The sequence below is a fragment of the Thunnus albacares genome, chromosome 12 (assembly GCF_914725855.1).
Source record: "Thunnus albacares chromosome 12, fThuAlb1.1, whole genome shotgun sequence".
NCBI classification, from domain to species: Eukaryota; Metazoa; Chordata; class Actinopteri; order Scombriformes; family Scombridae; genus Thunnus; species Thunnus albacares.
In genome coordinates this window covers 3,817,799-3,836,577 of record NC_058117.1, presented here as the reverse complement: position 1 = coordinate 3,836,577, position 18,779 = coordinate 3,817,799, and the positions used below count along the sequence as shown (strand labels likewise).

Genomic DNA, 18,779 nt, shown 5'->3' with positions numbered 1-18,779 from the left:
GAGAAGCTCTTTCAGAACTTTTTTTATCAGCTCTAAGGTTTTATATTTTGGAAATTTATCTGTTTTAACATTTAAGTAACAGTATTTCATCATTGAAATACTCATCTGAAGGTTTCCACAATTTAACTTACTTTATTTTTTGTTTGGATTTTGTTTTCATGTTAAGTTTTTATTTTCACATGTTCTTTCAGTTGAATTTCTCAGATGATCATTTACTGTCGTCATACCTATTGTGCTGGTGAAATCATAGCTGCTTACATTTTTGCTGAGGTTTTAAACAGCTTCCAGCAGATTCTTTAAGGAATAAAAAAGTGTGAAATGTTTCTTCACAAGATGTGCTTAACCGTGAGTGGTAACAATGTACTTCTGTCTCTACATGAATACAATAAACCAGATATATCATAGCTTTAAACATGTTTGACAGAAATCATCTAACAGCCTAAATTAGCCTGACTTGTGCTTAGTACATTTCTGAAGCTCTTTCTTTACTCAAGAAATGTCTGGTAAACAAGCTCACAGTGCTCTAACACAGCCTTACTTAAAATTCACACCACCGCATCACATGAAGGTCAATTTATTTGTATATTGAACATCAGCTATAGTTCCTGACCCAGCGCAAGCTCTCTCGAGGAAAAAATCCTGAGCTTGTAGGAAATTGGAGAGATCCCCTCTACATGGACGGCTGGGTGTTCTACAGGATCCATTTTTGTTGTTGTTGCTGTATTTTTTCCAGTTTCCTCTCCAGTATTAATGTTCCATTTCCGAGGATGCAGCAGGGCACACAGCAGACAGTGATGGAGGTCAGGTGGACTCCGGCGCATCTCAGCAGGAAGAGAAACGATGGCAGGATTGTATGCAAAGAACAGACATGACAGAGTATTATTCAATGCTAACTGTTTCCTGCAATGTGGATATGTGTGTGGCGCTGTCCCGACTGTGAGAATGTGGGGTGGTGGGAGGAACCAACCTGACGGCCTTTTATTGAAGAGGAGGGCTTAGATGGGTGGAGGGCTGGGTTGTGTGAAGGCAAGGAAGGACTGTAGCTCCTGCAGAGTGGCACGCTCCATTGAGTCTCTGGCCAGACACATGTACAACAAAATCTTGGTGTCTGAAAAGTAAGAGCAAAAGCAGGAGATCAAGGTTTAAAGGGGCAGGTACAGTACTCTGTGAGAGGAAAAAACAACAACAGAAGAAGATACTGTCTGATATAAAACTGTGTCTTACCTCGGGACAGTGCACTGTTGATTCTAATGTGGTTCTGGATGAAGTCTTCAGTTGTGAAATATTCTCTTCCATTCAGCAATGAATAGAAGAGTGCGCCCAGCTGCCAAACCGTGGTGGGATGAGCCCAGTATGCGTTACAGTCAAACCACTCTGGAGGGACGTATGCACGGGTACCTAGAACAGGCAGCAGCAGAGAAATGGAGGAAGACAAAGGCAGAAAGTGCGAGAGAATGAGAAGGGGGCTAAGCTTTCTTTAAACATGAAAGTTATTATTCTTAAAAATTGGCTAATGGATATCATACCACAGAAAGAATCGTAAGATGTCTCTGTTGAGAAGCTGCCACAGCCAAAATCAATCAGCCGGATTCTTGGGGCACCAGTTGGAGAACGCTGAATCAGGGTGTTTTCTAACTTGATGTCCCGGTGAAAGACACCCTTGGCGTGCATGTCGATGGCTGCATCCACCAGCTGACTCAGGATCATCTTAGATAGAGAGACATAGACATACAGTAGTTGAGAGGGACTGTAAGGCAGTATTTTCTCCAGATTCTTGACAGGATGGAAAAGTGTCTAAAATAACATCATGAGGCAAAATTTTTCAAAACAGTTCCTCAAACTTTAAACACTGCTGAACTGTCAGTCTCAGTTGTCTTTCAGAAGAACTGAATTGAGAGTTAATGTTATAAATATCTGTTTGAATAAAATGTGTGAACCTCTTGTATTAGCAGCCAAGCCTGTTAGCGCAGAGCTATTGTAACCATGATTGAGACTGACTGGCACTAGCATATTCCTGGCTGGCTATCATGTTAGCTGTTATCATGCCAGCTACAGTATTTTACCAAGTAGCCCTATGAGTAGTCCCTACATCACCACTCTCTAGTACTGCCTATTTCACAAGGAAGTTGGATGTGCAGTTAAGATCACACTAAATGTGATAAATGTAACTTTTCAGTTGTGGTTTGAACCAAATCAATCAAGCTTTAGACTGCAGCCTAAAACACTCTACTGAAAAAGACAAATGAAATTCAATCAAGTGTTGACCTTGGTTGCAGTTTTAGCCAGAGTGACCTTCTCATCAGGTAAGCTCTGCTCTAAAGGATGCCAAGAACTGCTTTTCTACACACACATACACAGAAGCATCCTCCACATAGCCTCAGTACCTTAGCCTCATGTTCCGGCAAGGAGCCTCCGTTGATTTGAAGGTACTTGTGGAGGTCCAGGGAGTAAGCTGGTCTTTCCAAAACCAGGATTAGCTCATGTTCAAGAGCGTACCAGTCCAGAAGGGATATGGCAGCGGATTGTCCATCTGATCCTGGTAGACCTGCAGTCTTGAGCATGAGGGCCACCTCCAGAATAATGTAATACACCTTCCCATTGCAAACCTAAAGAAAACAAATGTATACATGTTGAGTGGTAAACAAAGTTCAATTGAGGTAATCTTTGCAAATCCAAATTGATTGCATATGAATGTCAATTTAAAGAGAAAGGTTTGAAATATAAGCAGCTGCAGAACTGATGGCTTGTCTGTTTTGCTCATCCACATTAGAGCTGTGAAAGAAATGTTCAACTTTCAGGTAACAGTTCGAATTTCAACAGTTTGTGTTTGACATCAGATAAAATCACTCACCACTCGTTCGCGCCTCACAATATCCCTGGGTACATGCTTGATAGCCACCTGCAGGACAGAAATACAAGTCTTTTGGTTGGCACTTTCTGAAGCTGTGGTGATGGTATAATGTGTGTATTAACGTGTTTGTAAGACTTACTGGTAAAGAATCTTCTTTACGAAAGCCAGCATATACTGAACCGAAGCCTCCCTGACCGATCGGTGCTTGCTGGACATACTTGTCTTCAAATTCAGCTACACACAAACACAGAGAGATTTATTTTACTATTTACTTCCAACACTTCTCCTAACCAATCCTGATTTCATTCTTTCACTCTCTACAAAGGCCAGGCTAAAAGTAATCTCTTGTAGAAGGTGCAGGCAGCGTGTCTTCACTTAGCTTACACAGCAGTAGCAGCACACAAACTAATCTTTCTCTAACTTTCTTTTACACTATCAGCCCACCTCTGCTGGTGCTCCCTGAGGAGGCCAGCTCAAAAACTTTCTGCTCTTCCAGTGAGACGTTGTTAAAAACATGGCTGATGATCACTTTCTCACTGGAGACAGTAGCGCTGGATCCAGTAGAGCTGGACTTCATGCTGGATCCGGTAGAGCTGGACTTCATGCTGGATCCGGTAGAGCTGGACTTCATGCTGGATCCAGTAGAGCTGGACTTCATGCTGGATCCAGTAGAGATGGATTCAGTGGGAGTGGACACAGTGATGCTGGTGCTGTCGCTACACCTCATCCTTTTCGCAGATGTCCCAGCATCAACACTGGCCTCTCTCTTGCCCCACTGTCTTGTATAATTCTTCACTGACCCTTCACTGGGCCTCATTTTTTTCCCGGGCATCTCTCCATCATGGCTAGCCCTCCTCTTCCTTGGATTGACACCCTCCTGCACCTTGTTGCAGGGTTCAGTGGACTGGGTGATGTTGCAAACCTTGATCTTTTTCATAGGTGCAACATCACTGTCCTCCCTTTCTCTCTTCCTTACATTGAAATTCATGTTGTTCTCTACAAATGAGAAAAATCGTGTGAACAACTTCCTGTACTGCACAAGCTTGCATGATGACCCGTTGGGGTTGTGCACTTTGACATAAGAAACATATAATGAACTTGCACCTAGTTAAAGTGATGGAGGTGAATAATCATATCAGTACTGAACATGAAGTGTTGATAATAAGGGGAAGAGCAAAGTAAATAAGCAAATACAAGACTTCAACCCTTCTCAGACGTGCACCTTGTAAGTTCATGTGTAGGCAAGTTTTACTGTCAGTCTCATGTTTGAATAAGTCCCAAATCACTTTTCCATCAAAGTCTAGATCAGACTTAGCATTATTTTTTAACACATTCAACACAACTCATGAGAATTGAAAGCTGTCACATAAATGTAAAAACAGCAGCAGCATAAAGTCAGAGGGGTATTGATTTTATTATTTGTGACAAATTTAATAAAATCTATTTAATATACCACAATACTGTGCATTTTACCAAAATGTGTTTTTCCCTCCTCTGTGTATAAAAGGCAGGAAAACTTAAAACATAGCAATCATCAGACCATCAGTCATTTTAAACATAGTTTGGTTGATGAGAAAATAAGTTACAATAGGAGTTCTACTGGTGCTTTGATTAGACTAATGAGAAGCAGGGACTGTTTATCTCTGTAAAATTAGTTTTAAAACCCATCTCTTTATATCATTATTTTCTGAACAGCAGTGTGTTATAAACCCTCCACTAAAGCTGGACCTAGATGTTGGATCATTACATGACAGAATTGCCTTGTATACAGAATATTGTTTGGACTAAAAGTTATTATTTGATAGTTGTATCATTATATTCAGGTCTGTGAACTAACTACAAATTTTGAATTTCTATTAAGTCAAAGCACAGATGTACGTCACAAATAAGTTTTCAGCATTAAAAAAAACTCTCAACAACAGGACTCTTACCTACAACTCGAGGCACTAAATCAGAAATGGTACCCGCACCTGATAAATCATATGGATTATCTCATGTCAGTAGAGATTGCAAGTTCTTTGCCACAACTTCACACTTACCTCGATCTTTTCCAGAACTTGGAGTCATGAACTTTTGTGTAGACGTAGAAGACATGACGTTGACGTTTCGAACGAGACTCATTTGACGATACAAGCACTTGCAGAGATCTGAAGAGTGTGTACTAATCAGAGTGTGGCTCTGTTCTCAATATGAAAACATACTAACTGCATTCGGAATGGAATGATGCCATGACTGTGACATCACAAGTTCAAAGGCAAACAGCTGGCAAAATTCCATATTTTTATTTGAGTTCAGGTGACTAATTTCATCCTGTGTGGAGTGTTTCCTCCTACCACAGTAACTACAGTCCCACTTCACCACTGGTCTTCATATTTGGAATAAAGTCTCATCTGGAGAGACATTTAGTGTATCTCTGCTTTTGCACAAGAAACCAAAATAATAATCATTCTGAGAGCAAATCCCTTCATGTTAATGAAATGGGCTGTTAATTTGTCTTTTCTTGCCCTTTTAACACATTTTCTGTGTAATGTGTGTTTATTTAACACTATCAACTCACAGCTGAAGTAGTTTAAAATGTTTTAAAAAGTGAATTTGTAAAATTTAAGCTTAATAAATTGTGTCAATTGTAGATTTTGTTTCCATCAAGTCCCTTTATGTGAATATAAACAAACAGATGTGACAAGATTGCACACTTAATCATCTGATACATCATGGCATGTAACTGCTGCTTCCCACCTAGGATGGATGATTAGTGTTTTTTAATGTGTGAGTTGTTTTATCAACCACTATGGTGATAGAGAGGAAGAGGATGGTGATGTTGAACAAGGGCCTTGATCCGCGGACATTGCTGTTGGGTACACCACTGATGCACATGTTGTATTTAGTCTTTATTTTCGGGGCTTTCTGGTAGAGTGGAGGCCTTTACGCTTTGTGTACTATACAAAAAGCAACTTCTCCACCTCACCCAACTGTACAAACCTTTTTCAGTATTCCAGTGTTTTGTTTTGTTTTTTCAAATATCTGAGTTATGTGCATGAAATCATGCAAATAAAAACCAATAGAAACATACCTACTTTCTTACTGTATTGTTCTAATAAGAGCCAGGCATTTCAGTGACCTCCTGACCTTTACCCCAGACAGTCCAGTCAGTAACAGTGGCTGCAATCATCTCTCTTTAGTATATATATATAACCAGGACAACAGATTTAATTAGGAAGAAATTCTTGATGAAAGGAATGCAGACATGAAAATGAATAATTTATTCAAAGGCTTTACAGTAATGAATCCAAATTATATTTGAGTATGAACATTTTAATTAACTTAATAGTTTTAATAATTATGACATTGTTACATTTTAAAGGGTTTAAGATCAAAACTTCAACTTTCAATTTTAACTTTTCATTTAAAATTGATGCAAAAATCACACCAAGAGCAGGCGTGTAACACTCTGGGAGGCCACAAGAAACCCCAAGGTAACATCTAGGAAACTAAAGGTCTCTCTTGCAGTGGCTACAGTCAGTGTTCATGAGTCCACCATCAGGAGAACATTGAACATCAATGGTGTGCATGGCAGAGTTGCAAGGAAAGAAACCACTTCTCTCCAAAAAGAACATTGCTGCCGTCTACGGTTCTCTCAAGATCACATGGATAAGCCAGAAGCTGATTGGAAAAATGTTCTGTGGATGGATGAGACCAAAATCGAACTTTTTGGCTTGAGAGAGAAGTGTTCTGTTTGGCAATGAGCAAACACTGCATTCCAGCATAAGAGCCTTATCCTATCTGTGAAACATGATGGTGGTAGTATCATGGTTTGGGCTGCTTTGCTGCCTCTGGACCAGGACAGCTTGCAATCATTGAAGGAGCTATGAGTTCTGAGTTGTACCAGTCAATTCTGTAGGAAAATGTTAAGGTATTTGTCTGTGAACTGAAGCTCAACAGACAGTGGGTCATGCAGTAAGACAACAACTCTAAACACACAAGTCACTCTACCAAAGAATGGTTAAAGCAGAAGACAGATAATGTTTTGGAATAACCGAGTCAAAGTCCTGACCCTAATCCTATAGAAATGCTGTGGAAGGACCTGAAGCAGGCAGTTCATGCAAAGAAGCCCACAACATCCCTGAGTTGAGACTGTTCTGTAAGGAGGAATGGGCTAAAATTCCTCCAAGCTGATGTGCAGGGCTGATAAACAGTTACCGGAAACGTTTGGTTGAAGTTATTGCTGCAAAAGGGGGTCACACCAGTTACTGAAAGCAAGGGTTCACAAACTTTTGCCTCCCACAACTATGTGAGATTGGATAATCTTCCTCAATAAATAAATGAAAAAGTTTATTTTTTTACCTCATTTGTTTAATTGGGTTCACTTTATCTAGTTTTAGGACTTGTGTAAATATCTGATCACGTTTTAGGTCATATTTATGCAGAAAAACAGAAAATTCTAAAGGCTTCACAAACTTTCAAGCAGCACTGTATGTAAGAAGTTGGGTTCATTTTTGAAAAAATGTTGTGTAACCTCTGCAGCAGTACAATATATTTGGTGTCTTTGGGGTTGGGCATTTGTAAATGCATAACAGACAGAGTATGCAGGTTTTTTACTTGAGTAAATGTACCACAGTGTAAAAATACTCAATTACAAAACTATTGGATTATTATTACAGAGAAATAAAGTAACTTTTTAACTACAACAACTACAACTTTATATACAGTTGGGAAATTTCATCTATAACAAAGAATCATACTTTCTAAACTGATCATATGTTTTGTGTGTAAAATGTTAATCTGAAAACCAGCTAATAACTCCAGAACAAGTATAGCAAAAAAAAGCAAAAAAAGAAGCTATTACCCAAGTAAATTACAAAATTGCTCATAAGTACAGTACTTGAGTAAATTATTGGCTATATATCATATATTATATAACATAATATATAAGTTATAGCAAATATATCGGTTATTTTTCACCATGGCACAGATAAACAGCAGCCTAGTTACCTTCCTAAAAAACTTTACTTTATCTTTTTTGTCCTTGTTGTCTTTGCTCTAATAGTTTATTACCTGAAGTTTTTTTCTCTTTTTTAAGAAATATTTGGGGCATTTTTGTCTTTATTGCAGAACAGAAACATGGGGAGAGAAGGGCGTGACATCCAAGGGAGGTCTACCTGGAGACATTGTGGTTATGTGGTATGCATCAGTCTGATCAAATATAGTTTCTCTCTCTGTGTCTGCATGTTTGCACATAACTTGACCCTTTGAGTTATTCCTGGCTGTGTGTTTACAGCTATGTGATACATGAAACAACACTAATAAACAAACAATATCCATTCAGGCCCAGCTTTGAAATTGTATTTAAATAGGGCCTTTTTCTCTTGTCAGTAAGGGATAAATGAATGAAATGTGATGGACAGGGATGGATTTATTGTGTGTGTGTGTGTGTGTGTGTGTGTGTGACATCTTGAATCTTTCCTGTTATCAGTCATTAGTGAGAGTGCAGTTCAGCCAACTTTTATGTGATTTCTGACTAAATCTTAAAATAGCCAAAAAAGTAACAGACTACAGAACGTGACAAGATAATTAAGAGTGCCTGTAAATCTGGTGCATGATGGCGTTTTATGACATTTATGGTAAGTTAAGCTTCTACTATATGTACACAGTTATTATATTCACTGAATTAAAAATAACGTGTATGATATTTTATTAATAGTTCTGTTCTCTCTGTCCACACTGGAGCTCTGCTTAAATTCTCTCTCAATTTAAATTTGAACCTCAAAGAAAATCATCTTGCACCCTTTCATCCGTAAGGTGTACATCTAGTCATATTGTACAAATACACTGATGTTAGGAGCTCTATTTATATTAATTTTACACATACTGTATTATACATTTGAGGCAGTTCAGTGTAGGCTGACAGATTACTTGTCTCTGTCTGTCTTTTCCAGTTATAAAGCCTGGAGAAGCTCTTTCAGAACTTTTTTTATCAGCTCTAAGGTTTTATATTTTGGAAATTTATCTGTTTTAACATTTAAGTAACAGTATTTCATCATTGAAATACTCATCTGAAGGTTTCCACAATTTAACTTACTTTATTTTTTGTTTGGATTTTGTTTTCATGTTAAGTTTTTATTTTCACATGTTCTTTCACTTGAATTTCTCAGATGATCATTTACTGTCATCATACCTATTGTGCTGGTGAAATCATAGCTGCTTACATTTTTGCTGAGGTTTTAAACAGCTTCCAGCAGATTCTTTAAGGAATAAAAAAGTGTGAAATGTTTCTTCACAAGATGTGCTTAACCGTGAGTGGTAACAATGTACTTCTGTCTCTACATGAATACAATAAACCAGATATATCATAGCTTTAAACATGTTTGACAGAAATCATCTAACAGCCTAAATTAGCCTGACTTGTGCTTAGTACATTTCTGAAGCTCTTTCTTTACTCAAGAAATGTCTGGTAAACAAGCTCACAGTGCTCTAACACAGCCTTACTTAAAATTCACACCACCGCATCACATGAAGGTCAATTTATTTGTATATTGAACATCAGCTATAGTTCCTGACCCAGCGCAAGCTCTCTCGAGGAAAAAATCCTGAGCTTGTAGGAAATTGGAGAGATCCCCTCTACATGGACGGCTGGGTGTTCTACAGGATCCATTTTTGTTGTTGTTGCTGTATTTTTTCCAGTTTCCTCTCCAGTATTAATGTTCCATTTCCGAGGATGCAGCAGGGCACACAGCAGACAGTGATGGAGGTCAGGTGGACTCCGGTGCATCTCAGCAGGAAGAGAAACGATGGCAGGATCGTATGCAAAGAACAGACATCACAGAGTATTATTCAATGCTAACTGTTTCCTGCAATGTGGGTATGTGTGTGGCGCTGTCCCGACTGTGAGAATGTGGGGTGGTGGGAGGAACCAACCTGACGGCCTTTTATTGAAGAGGAGGGCTTAGATGGGTGGAGGGCTGGGTTGTGTGAAGGCAAGGAAGGACTGTAGCTCCTGCAGAGTGGCACGCTCCATTGAGTCTCTGGCCAGACACATGTACAACAAAATCTTGGTGTCTGAAAAGTAAGAGCAAAAGCAGGAGATCAAGGTTTAAGGGGGCAGGTACAGTACTCTGTGAGAGGAAAAAACAACAACAGAAGAAGATACTGTCTGATATAAAACTTTGTCTTACCTCGGGACAGTGCACTGTTGATTCTAATGTGGTTCTGGATGAAGTCTTCAGTTGTGAAATATTCTCTTCCATTCAGCAATGAATAGAAGAGTGCGCCCAGCTGCCAAACCGTGGTGGGATGAGCCCAGTATGCGTTACAGTCAAACCACTCTGGAGGGACGTATGCACGGGTACCTAGAACAGGCAGCAGCAGAGAAATGGAGGAAGACAAAGGCAGAAAGTGCGAGAGAATGAGAAGGGGGCTAAGCTTTCTTTAAACATGAAAGTTATTATTCTTAAAAATTGGCTAATGGATATCATACCACAGAAAGAATCGTAAGATGTCTCTGTTGAGAAGCTGCCACAGCCAAAATCAATCAGCCGGATTCTTGGGGCACCAGTTGGAGAACGCTGAATCAAGGTGTTTTCTAACTTGATGTCCCGGTGAAAGACACCCTTGGCATGCATGTCAATGGCTGCATCCACCAGCTGACTCAGGATCATCTTAGATAGAGAGACATAGACATACAGTAGTTGAGAGGGACTGTAAGGCAGTATTTTCTCCAGATTCTTGACAGGATGGAAAAGTGTCTAAAATAACATCATGAGGCAAAATTTTTCAGAACAGTTCCTCAAACTTTAAAGTTAGTAGTCTTTCAGAAGAACTGAATTGAGAGTTAATGTTATAAATATCTGTTTGAATAAAACAGATATTTATTGTGATTTATTGTGAACCTCTTGTATTAGCAACCAAGCCTGTTAGCGTGGAGAGCTATTGTAACCATGATTGAGACTGACTGGCACTAGCATATTCCTGGCTGGCTATCATGTTAGCTGTTATCATGCCAGCTACAGTATTTTACCAAGTAGCCCTATGAGTAGTCCCTACATCACCACTCTCTAGTACTGCCTATTTCACAAGGAAGTTGGATGTGCAGTTAAGATCACACTAAATGTGATAAATGTAACTTTTCAGTTGTGGTTTGAACCAAATCAATCAAGCTTTAGACTGCAGCCTAAAACACTCTACTGAAAAAGACAAATGAAATTCAATCAAGTGTTGACCTTGGTTGCAGTTTTAGCCAGAGTGACCTTCTCATCAGGTAAGCTCTGCTCTAAAGGATGCCAAGAACTGCTTTTCTACACACACATACACAGAAGCATCCTCCACATAGCCTCAGTACCTTAGCCTCATGTTCTGGCAAGGAGCCTCCATTGATTTGAAGGTACTTGTGGAGGTCCAGGGAGTAAGCTGGTCTTTCCAAAACCAGGATTAGCTCATGTTCAAGAGCGTACCAGTCCAGAAGGGATATGGCAGCGGATTGTCCATCTGATCCTGGTAGACCTGCAGTCTTGAGCATGAGGGCCACCTCCAGAATGATGTAATACACCTTCCCATTGCAAACCTAAAGAAAACAAATGTATGTTGAGTGGTAAATGAGGTTCAATTGAGGTAATCTTTGCAAATCCAAATTGATTGCATATGAATGTCAATTTAAAGAGAAAGGTTTGAAATATAAGCAGCTGCAGAACTGATGGCTTGTCTGTTTTGCTCATCCACATTAGAGCTGTGAAAGAAATGTTCAACTTTCAGGTAACAGTTCGAATTTCAACAGTTTGTGTTTGACATCAGATAAAATCACTCACCACTCGTTCGCGCCTCACAATATCCCTGGGTACATGCTTGATAGCCACCTGCAGGACAGAAATACAAGTCTTTTGGTTGGCACTTTCTGAAGCTGTGGTGATGGTATAATGTGTGTATTAACGTGTTTGTAAGACTTACTGGTAAAGAATCTTCTTTACGGAAGCCAGCATATACTGAACCGAAGCCTCCCTGACCGATCGGTGCTTGCTGGACATACTTGTCTTCAAATTCAGCTACACACAAACACAGAGAGATTTATTTTACTATTTCCTTCCAACACTTCTCCTAAACAATCCTGATTTCATTCTTTCACTCTCTACAAAGGCCAGGCTAAAAGTAATCTCTTGTAGAAGGTGCAGGCAGCGTGTCTTCACTTAGCTTACACAGCAGTAGCAGCACACAAACTAATCTTTCTCTAACTTTCTTTTACACTATCAGCCCACCTCTGCTGGTGCTCCCTGAGGAGGCCAGCTCAAAAACTTTCTGCTCTTCCAGTGAGACGTTGTTAAAAACATGGCTGATGATCACTTTCTCACTGGAGACAGTAGCGCTGGATGCAGTGGAGCTGGATCCAGTAGTGATGGATTCAGTAGAGCTGGACTTCATGCTGGATCCAGTAGAGATGGACTTCATGCTGGATCCAGTAGAGCTGGACTTTATGCTGGATCCGGTAGAGCTGGACTTCATGCTGGATCCGGTAGAGCTGGACTTCATGCTGGATCCGGTAGAGCTGGACTTCATGCTGGATCCAGTAGAGATAGATTCAGTGGGAGTGGACACAGTGATGCTGGTGCTGTCGCTACACCTCATCCTTTTCGCAGATGTCCCAGCATCAACACTGGCCTCTCTCTTGCCCCACTGTCTTGTATAATTCTTCACTGACCCTTCACTGGGCCTCATTTTTTTCCCGGGCATCTCTCCATCATGGCTAGCCCTCCTCTTCCTTGGATTGACACCCTCCTGCACCTTGTTGCAGGGTATAGTGGACTGGGTGATGTTGCAAACCTTGATCTTTTTCATAGGTGCAACATCACTGTCCTCCCTTCCTCTCTTCCTTACATTGAAATTCATGTTGTTCTCTACAAATGAGAAAAACCGTGTGAACAACTTCCTGTACTGCACAAGCTTGCATGATGACCCGTTGGGGTTGTGCACTTTGACATAAGAAACATATAATGAACTTGCACCTAGTTAAAGTGATGGAGGTGAATAATCATATCAGTACTGAACATGAGGTGTTGATAATAAGGGGAAGAGCAAAGTAAATAAGCAAATACAAGACTTCAACCCTTCTCAGACGTGCACCTTGTAAGTTCATGTGTGGGCAAGTTTTACTGTCAGTCTCATGTTTGAATAAGTCCCAAATCACTTTTCCATCAAAGTCTAGATCAGACTTAGCATTATTTTTTAACACATTCAACACAACTCATGAGAATTGAAAGCTGTCACATAAATGTAAAAACAGCAGCAGCATAAAGTCAGAGGGGTATTGATTTTATTATTTGTGACAAATTTAATAAAATCTATTTAATATACCACAATACTGTGCATTTTACCAAAATGTGTTTTTTCCCTCCTCTGTGTATAAAAGGCAGGAAAACTTAAAACATAGCAATCATCAGACCATCAGTCATTTTAAACATAGTTTGGTTGATGAGAAAATAAGTTACAATAGGAGTTCTACTGGTGCTTTGATTAGACTAATGAGAAGCAGGGACTGTTTATCTCTGTAAAATTAGTTTTAAAACCCATCTCTTTATATCATTATTTTCTGAACAGCAGTGTGTTATAAACCCTCCACTAAAGCTGGACCTAGATGTTGGATCATTACATGACAGAATTGCCTTGTATACAGAATATTGTTTGGACTAAAAGTTATTATTTGATAGTTGTATCATTATATTCAGGTCTGTGAACTAACTACAAATTTTGAATTTCTATTAAGTCAAAGCACAGATGTACGTCACAAATAAGTTTTCAGCATTTAAAAAAACTCTCAACAACAGGACTCTTACCTACAACTCGAGGCACTAAATCAGAAATGGTACCCGCACCTGATAAATCATATGGATTATCTCATGTCAGTAGAGATTGCAAGTTCTTTGCCACAACTTCACACTTACCTCGATCTTTTCCAGAACTTGGAGTCATGAACTTTTGTGTAGACGTAGAAGACATGACGTTGACGTTTCGAACGAGACTCATTTGACGATACAAGCACTTGCAGAGATCTGAAGAGTGTGTACTAATCAGAGTGTGGCTCTGTTCTCAATATGAAAACATACTAACTGCATTCGGAATGGAATGATGCCATGACTGTGACATCACAAGTTCAAAGGCAAACAGCTGGCAAAATTCCATATTTTTATTTGAGTTCAGGTGACTAATTTCATCCTGTGTGGAGTGTGTTCCCTCCTACCACAGTAACTACAGTCCCACTTCACCACTGGTCTTCATATTTGGAATAAAGTCTCATCTGGAGAGACATTTAGTGTATCTCTGCTTTTGCACAAGAAACCAAAATAATAATCATTCTGAGAGCAAATCCCTTCATGTTAATGAAATGGGCTGTTAATTTGTCTTTTCTTGCCCTTTTAACACATTTTCTGTGTAATGTGTGTTTATTTAACACTATCAACTCACAGCTGAAGTAGTTTAAAATGTTTTAAAAAGTGAATTTGTAAAATTTAAGCTTAATAAATTGTGTCAATTGTAGATTTTGTTTCCATCAAGTCCCTTTATGTGAATATAAACAAACAGATGTGACAAGATTGCACACTTAATCATCTGATACATCATGGCATGTAACTGCTGCTTCCCACCTAGGATGGATGATTAGTGTTTTTTAATGTGTGAGTTGTTTTATCAACCACTATGGTGATAGAGAGGAAGAGGATGGTGATGTTGAACAAGGGCCTTGATCCGCGGACATTGCTGTTGGGTACACCACTGATGCACATGTTGTATTTAGTCTTTATTTTCGGGGCTTTCTGGTAGAGTGGAGGCCTTTACGCTTTGTGTACTATACAAAAAGCAACTTCTCCACCTCACCCAACTGTACAAACCTTTTTCAATATTCCAGTGTTTTGTTTTGTTTTTTCAAATATCTGAATTATGTGCATGAAATCATGCAAATAAAAACCAATAGAAACATACCTACTTTCTTACTGTATTGTTCTAATAAGAGCCAGGCATTTCAGTGACCTCCTGACCTTTACCCCAGACAGTCCAGTCAGTAACAGTGGCTGCAATCATCTCTCTTTAGTATATATATATAACCAGGACAACAGATTTAATTAGGAAGAAATTCTTGATGAAAGGAATGCAGACATGAAAATGAATAATTTATTCAAAGGCTTTCCAGTAATAAAATCCAAATTATATTTGAATATGAACGTTTTAATTAACTTAATAGCTTTAATAATTATTACGTTGTTGCATTTTAAAGGGTTTAAGATCAAAACTTTTCATTTATATCAATTTTGGTTTAAAATTGATGCAACAACAGGCTGCCCTTTGTCTCCATATGCACTTCTTCATACCTACAGTTGTTGGTTGCATAGACTGATGTGGGCTGTTGTGCTGCGACTGTTCAAGCATGCCAACTAAACACTAAAAATGATACAAAATCTCACTATACCTGCCACATAAGTGGGAGTAAAAAAAATCTAGTCTCAATTCTCATTCCAATAACATTTAATTATTCTTAATTATTCTATTTTCCATTTTCCCTTTCTGTCTTGAATAGTGTGCAGAGAGTGCAGTCCAGTAGACGTCTGTTCAGTCTGTTTGTTAGTCCTGCTGCTCACTTTATAAAGCAGGATTAAAACCAATCTGTGCAGCTGCTGAGGCTGCTAGAGCAGCTCCAGTCTGACCCAATCACAGCCAATTAATCAAGGACTAGTAATTAACCAGAAAGAATCCATTAGTCTATATTTACTCTCTTTTGTCTTGCCCTTGACTCACTGTGCCATAATAAGACCCTCATTAGTGACTGTTTGATATAAAAATGAGAGGAAGAGAACAGACAGATTAGAGCAAAGGTTTAATTTCTCACTGTAAGGTTTCATCTTTACAATAAAGCTGTACTGCAAGGCCCTGCTGATTATATCTATTTTATATATTTCATTATAGATATTTTATCATAATGTGGTAGAAAAGCCTCTTGTGTGTCAGCAGCACAGCTTTTGATAAAACATGCACTGGAAACTGAACCATCCTGGATATGTAGAGTATGTCAGGGGAGCTATCACATCAATACATGATGGCTTTTGGCCTGTTGATTCATTTTAATACAGATTTTGCTAAAATAAAAGAGACATCATTGATTCCAGAATAAGCAGATGTTTTGGTGTTTTTTGATGAATTCTTAATCCAAAACTCTCCGAAAGTATAAAATAAAAAACTGCAATCATTTTGGGTACTGCAGCAGCCCCTATTGTTGGACCATACTGTAAAAATTATATATATACACATACACACACTAAAAGCCAAACAGCTGGGCATAACTGAACTATCAGTGATGGATTTTTGGGGACTGCACCTGTGCTTCAGACAGGGAAGAACTTTTCTTTACTTTTTTACTATTTAAAAGATGTTGTTTGTGCTTTTTAACATTTACTTAACTGCGGGTATTTCACTTACTGTAGCACAAAAGTTTCACTTTTTTTGAGTTTATTACCGGAGGACTTGTTTTTGGCCTTTTTGTTGATTGCAAAAAAGAAATACGCTGCACACATTCATATCTGGAGGTTGCCATGTACATCCACATTCAGATCTGTTGGACAATGGGCAGCTCCATATAGCATATGCAGGGTAAGGGCATGTCAATGGTGCTACTGAGGAAGAGTGCTGTTCTTTTTTCCATGTTCAGATGTATCCTGTTTCCGGTCTAGGCATCTTTTGTTACAGTTCTTGTACCACGTTGCACATTATTAGTCTCACTGCAGACTATTGTAGCTTGAAGCTTGCTTTTGATTTTATGGTCTTGTGTGCTTGTGACTCATTTTGGTCTAACCTGAAAACACACTGATTCCCGGGTGGAGCTAATATCAATATTACTACCAGTATGTAACTCATACCTGTAAAAAATCCTAACTATCCTTTAAAGGGGTCATAGTCATTTGCACCCTGCAGGTTTAAAGAATAAAATAAAATAAAATAAAATAAATAATAATACAAATAATTATAAATAATAATAATTGTACCAATCAGTCAACAATGACTGAGGTCACAATTGTTTTCTGGTGTTGCAAGTTCACAAACATTTGATCAGCTTGTAGCTCTTTGAAAACCTGTTCACACATGCGGGTGCAGAGTAGATCAGTGAAGATGGTAGTTTGTCTTCATGGTGTGGACATAGCGTCTGCTTTCATGTCTCAGCAGAAATGTAGAAAGAACAGAACAGCTAACAGAGGGAAAAGTGGGGAGAAAGAAGTGAGAGCAGAGAGACAGAACTGAACAGAGTGAGAGAAGTTTATTGACAGGTAAGATACAGATGAGAGCAGAGGCCTGAACATGGTCTGAATCACACACACAAACACACACAATTTAACTTGGGCTTGTTGGTAGAAAAGACATGTTTAATTTGTGCTAATCTGAAATCTTATCACAAAAGAAACTGAACTCAAGTAGAAAATTTACAACAATCCCCTAAAAGAAAAACTGTCCAAGAAAATAAACTTTTCCGCTGCAAGTAAGAACCCGAGATGAGTGAAAAATAAAAAGTCACTTTAAAGATGACCTCAGTTGAAACAGTGACCCAGATTTCTGTGCATTTCTGATTGATAAATAGGCTCATGTTATCAGAGGACTGAGAAAACGAGGTTCATATCTATTTAAAAAAATTAACAAAATAATCTCTTTCCACAGGTTTACAACACATGATCGACAAACATTACCAGTAAAATAATCAGTTTAAAGACACAAAAGAATCAACAGTAAAATCAGACCACAGACTAAAGGCACATGTACTTTGGTCCCAACAGGTCTCCTCCCAAAATCAGAGACCAAGACCAGAATCACATGTTGAAACCTTGTCTACACCTGTGTATGTGTGAACCCACTCACAGCCGTGGCTTTCAAAAGACTGGGATGGGATCTAAACAGGAACATTACAGACAGCTCTATTCTTGGAGGAAAGACCCACCTGTTAATCCTCAATATGATTACATGTCAGCAGTGTGTTCATGTCCATACATTCCAAGTCATTTTGTCAAAGAAATTTAGGGGTATTCAATTGACCTAAACAGGTTTCATTAGCTCAAAACTATGATTCCCATTTCACAGAATTCCTTTAAACATCCCCATAAACGTGATATGATAAACTTGCAGCTTTTTATCAAATGAGCAGCATGTATAAATAGCTTCAAAGTGATTATTCAGCCATGGGAATAACAGAGAGAAAGTATGCCTGTTAAAGAAAAAAATGCCTGTTAAAATCTCGAAATTGCACCACACTGTATAAAAAGTTTATGCTATCTACTTTGAGGATTTCTTAGTATTGAGTTATTGATGTTTAAACATTTAAAGTGATTCTGTGTGGTGCAGCAACATTTTTAAACCTGCAGTGCAGAACTTTTACATAGAAATGAACGTCCGTTATATTCAAGCCAAACGAGTTCACACAATGCTAGTTAAGCCTATCCCCGCCAGGTAAACCTCTCTGTATTTCACAGTATACAGAGTTTTAAATCTAATGTCGGGGCGACATTCCCGCGCTGGCCGTTAATCGTGCGGCTATTCGAGACTTTCCAAATGTCATCGGACCAAATGGATCAAATTCTGATAGTGAAACGAGTCATTTCGCGGTGGTTGTGTGACGCTCAAAACCACTGTTTTACAGCCGCAACAGTAGGTTACAGCCAGTGTGTACTGGCCATCGGGTATACTGGGACAAATCCCAGTGGGCCGTCAAAACACATCCGTTTTTACTGGCCGTCTCTGTGTGCCTGTCATTCGAGGTGTGTGGGGGTGTTTGTGCTCTAGAACTTAACGTTTTCTTGATCTGATTCACCAGCTTTCTTGCTACCAGCGCTCCCTCTCTTCATTCACACTCAGGCTCGCTCGACCACAGCTGCTCTCTCATACTTGCTGGTGCTCTCAGCTCTCTCTCTTTTCTGCCGTCTTTTTT

The 18,779-nt window shown here is 39.0% G+C and overlaps 2 protein-coding genes across 2 annotated transcripts; both read right to left on the bottom strand.

Moving 5' to 3' along the window:
• Positions 1–558: 558 nt before the first annotated feature.
• On the bottom strand, positions 559–5,108 carry LOC122993342 (serine/threonine-protein kinase pim-2-like). Its single transcript, XM_044367428.1, has 8 exons — positions 4,891–5,108; positions 3,296–3,847; positions 3,011–3,085; positions 2,852–2,943; positions 2,385–2,606; positions 1,527–1,707; positions 1,225–1,398; positions 559–1,108 (listed from the first exon to the last, which is right to left on the bottom strand). The coding sequence occupies exons 1-8, from the start codon at positions 4,970–4,972 to the stop codon at positions 996–998; spliced, it is 1,491 nt and encodes a 496-aa protein (XP_044223363.1). The 5' UTR covers positions 4,973–5,108; the 3' UTR covers positions 559–995.
• A 4,246-nt stretch (positions 5,109–9,354) lies between these two features.
• Positions 9,355–14,004, bottom strand: LOC122993989 (serine/threonine-protein kinase pim-2-like). The gene is made up of 8 exons (XM_044368476.1): positions 13,771–14,004; positions 12,091–12,726; positions 11,786–11,880; positions 11,647–11,694; positions 11,184–11,405; positions 10,323–10,503; positions 10,021–10,194; positions 9,355–9,904 (listed from the first exon to the last, which is right to left on the bottom strand). Exons 1-8 carry the CDS (start codon positions 13,850–13,852, stop codon positions 9,792–9,794), a joined length of 1,551 nt encoding a protein of 516 aa, XP_044224411.1. The 5' UTR covers positions 13,853–14,004; the 3' UTR covers positions 9,355–9,791.
• Positions 14,005–18,779: the final 4,775 nt, after the last annotated feature.

Excerpts from the sequence above, each read along its gene's own strand:
- LOC122993342 (XM_044367428.1), bottom strand. The coding sequence starts at position 4,972 with ATGAGTCTCGTTCGAAACGTCAACGTCATGTCTTCTACGTCTACACAA. Across the intron at positions 3,848-4,890 it reads AAGTTCTGGAAAAGATCGAG|AGAACAACATGAATTTCAAT; the intron begins GTAAGTGTGAAG and ends TCTCATTTGTAG. Across the intron at positions 2,607-2,851 it reads TTGTGAGGCGCGAACGAGTG|GTTTGCAATGGGAAGGTGTA; the intron begins GTGAGTGATTTT and ends TGTTTTCTTTAG.
- LOC122993989 (XM_044368476.1), bottom strand. The coding sequence starts at position 13,852 with ATGAGTCTCGTTCGAAACGTCAACGTCATGTCTTCTACGTCTACACAA. Across the intron at positions 10,504-11,183 it reads TGCCAGAACATGAGGCTAAG|ATGATCCTGAGTCAGCTGGT; the intron begins GTACTGAGGCTA and ends TCTCTATCTAAG. Across the intron at positions 10,195-10,322 it reads ATCTTACGATTCTTTCTGTG|GTACCCGTGCATACGTCCCT; the intron begins GTATGATATCCA and ends TGCCTGTTCTAG.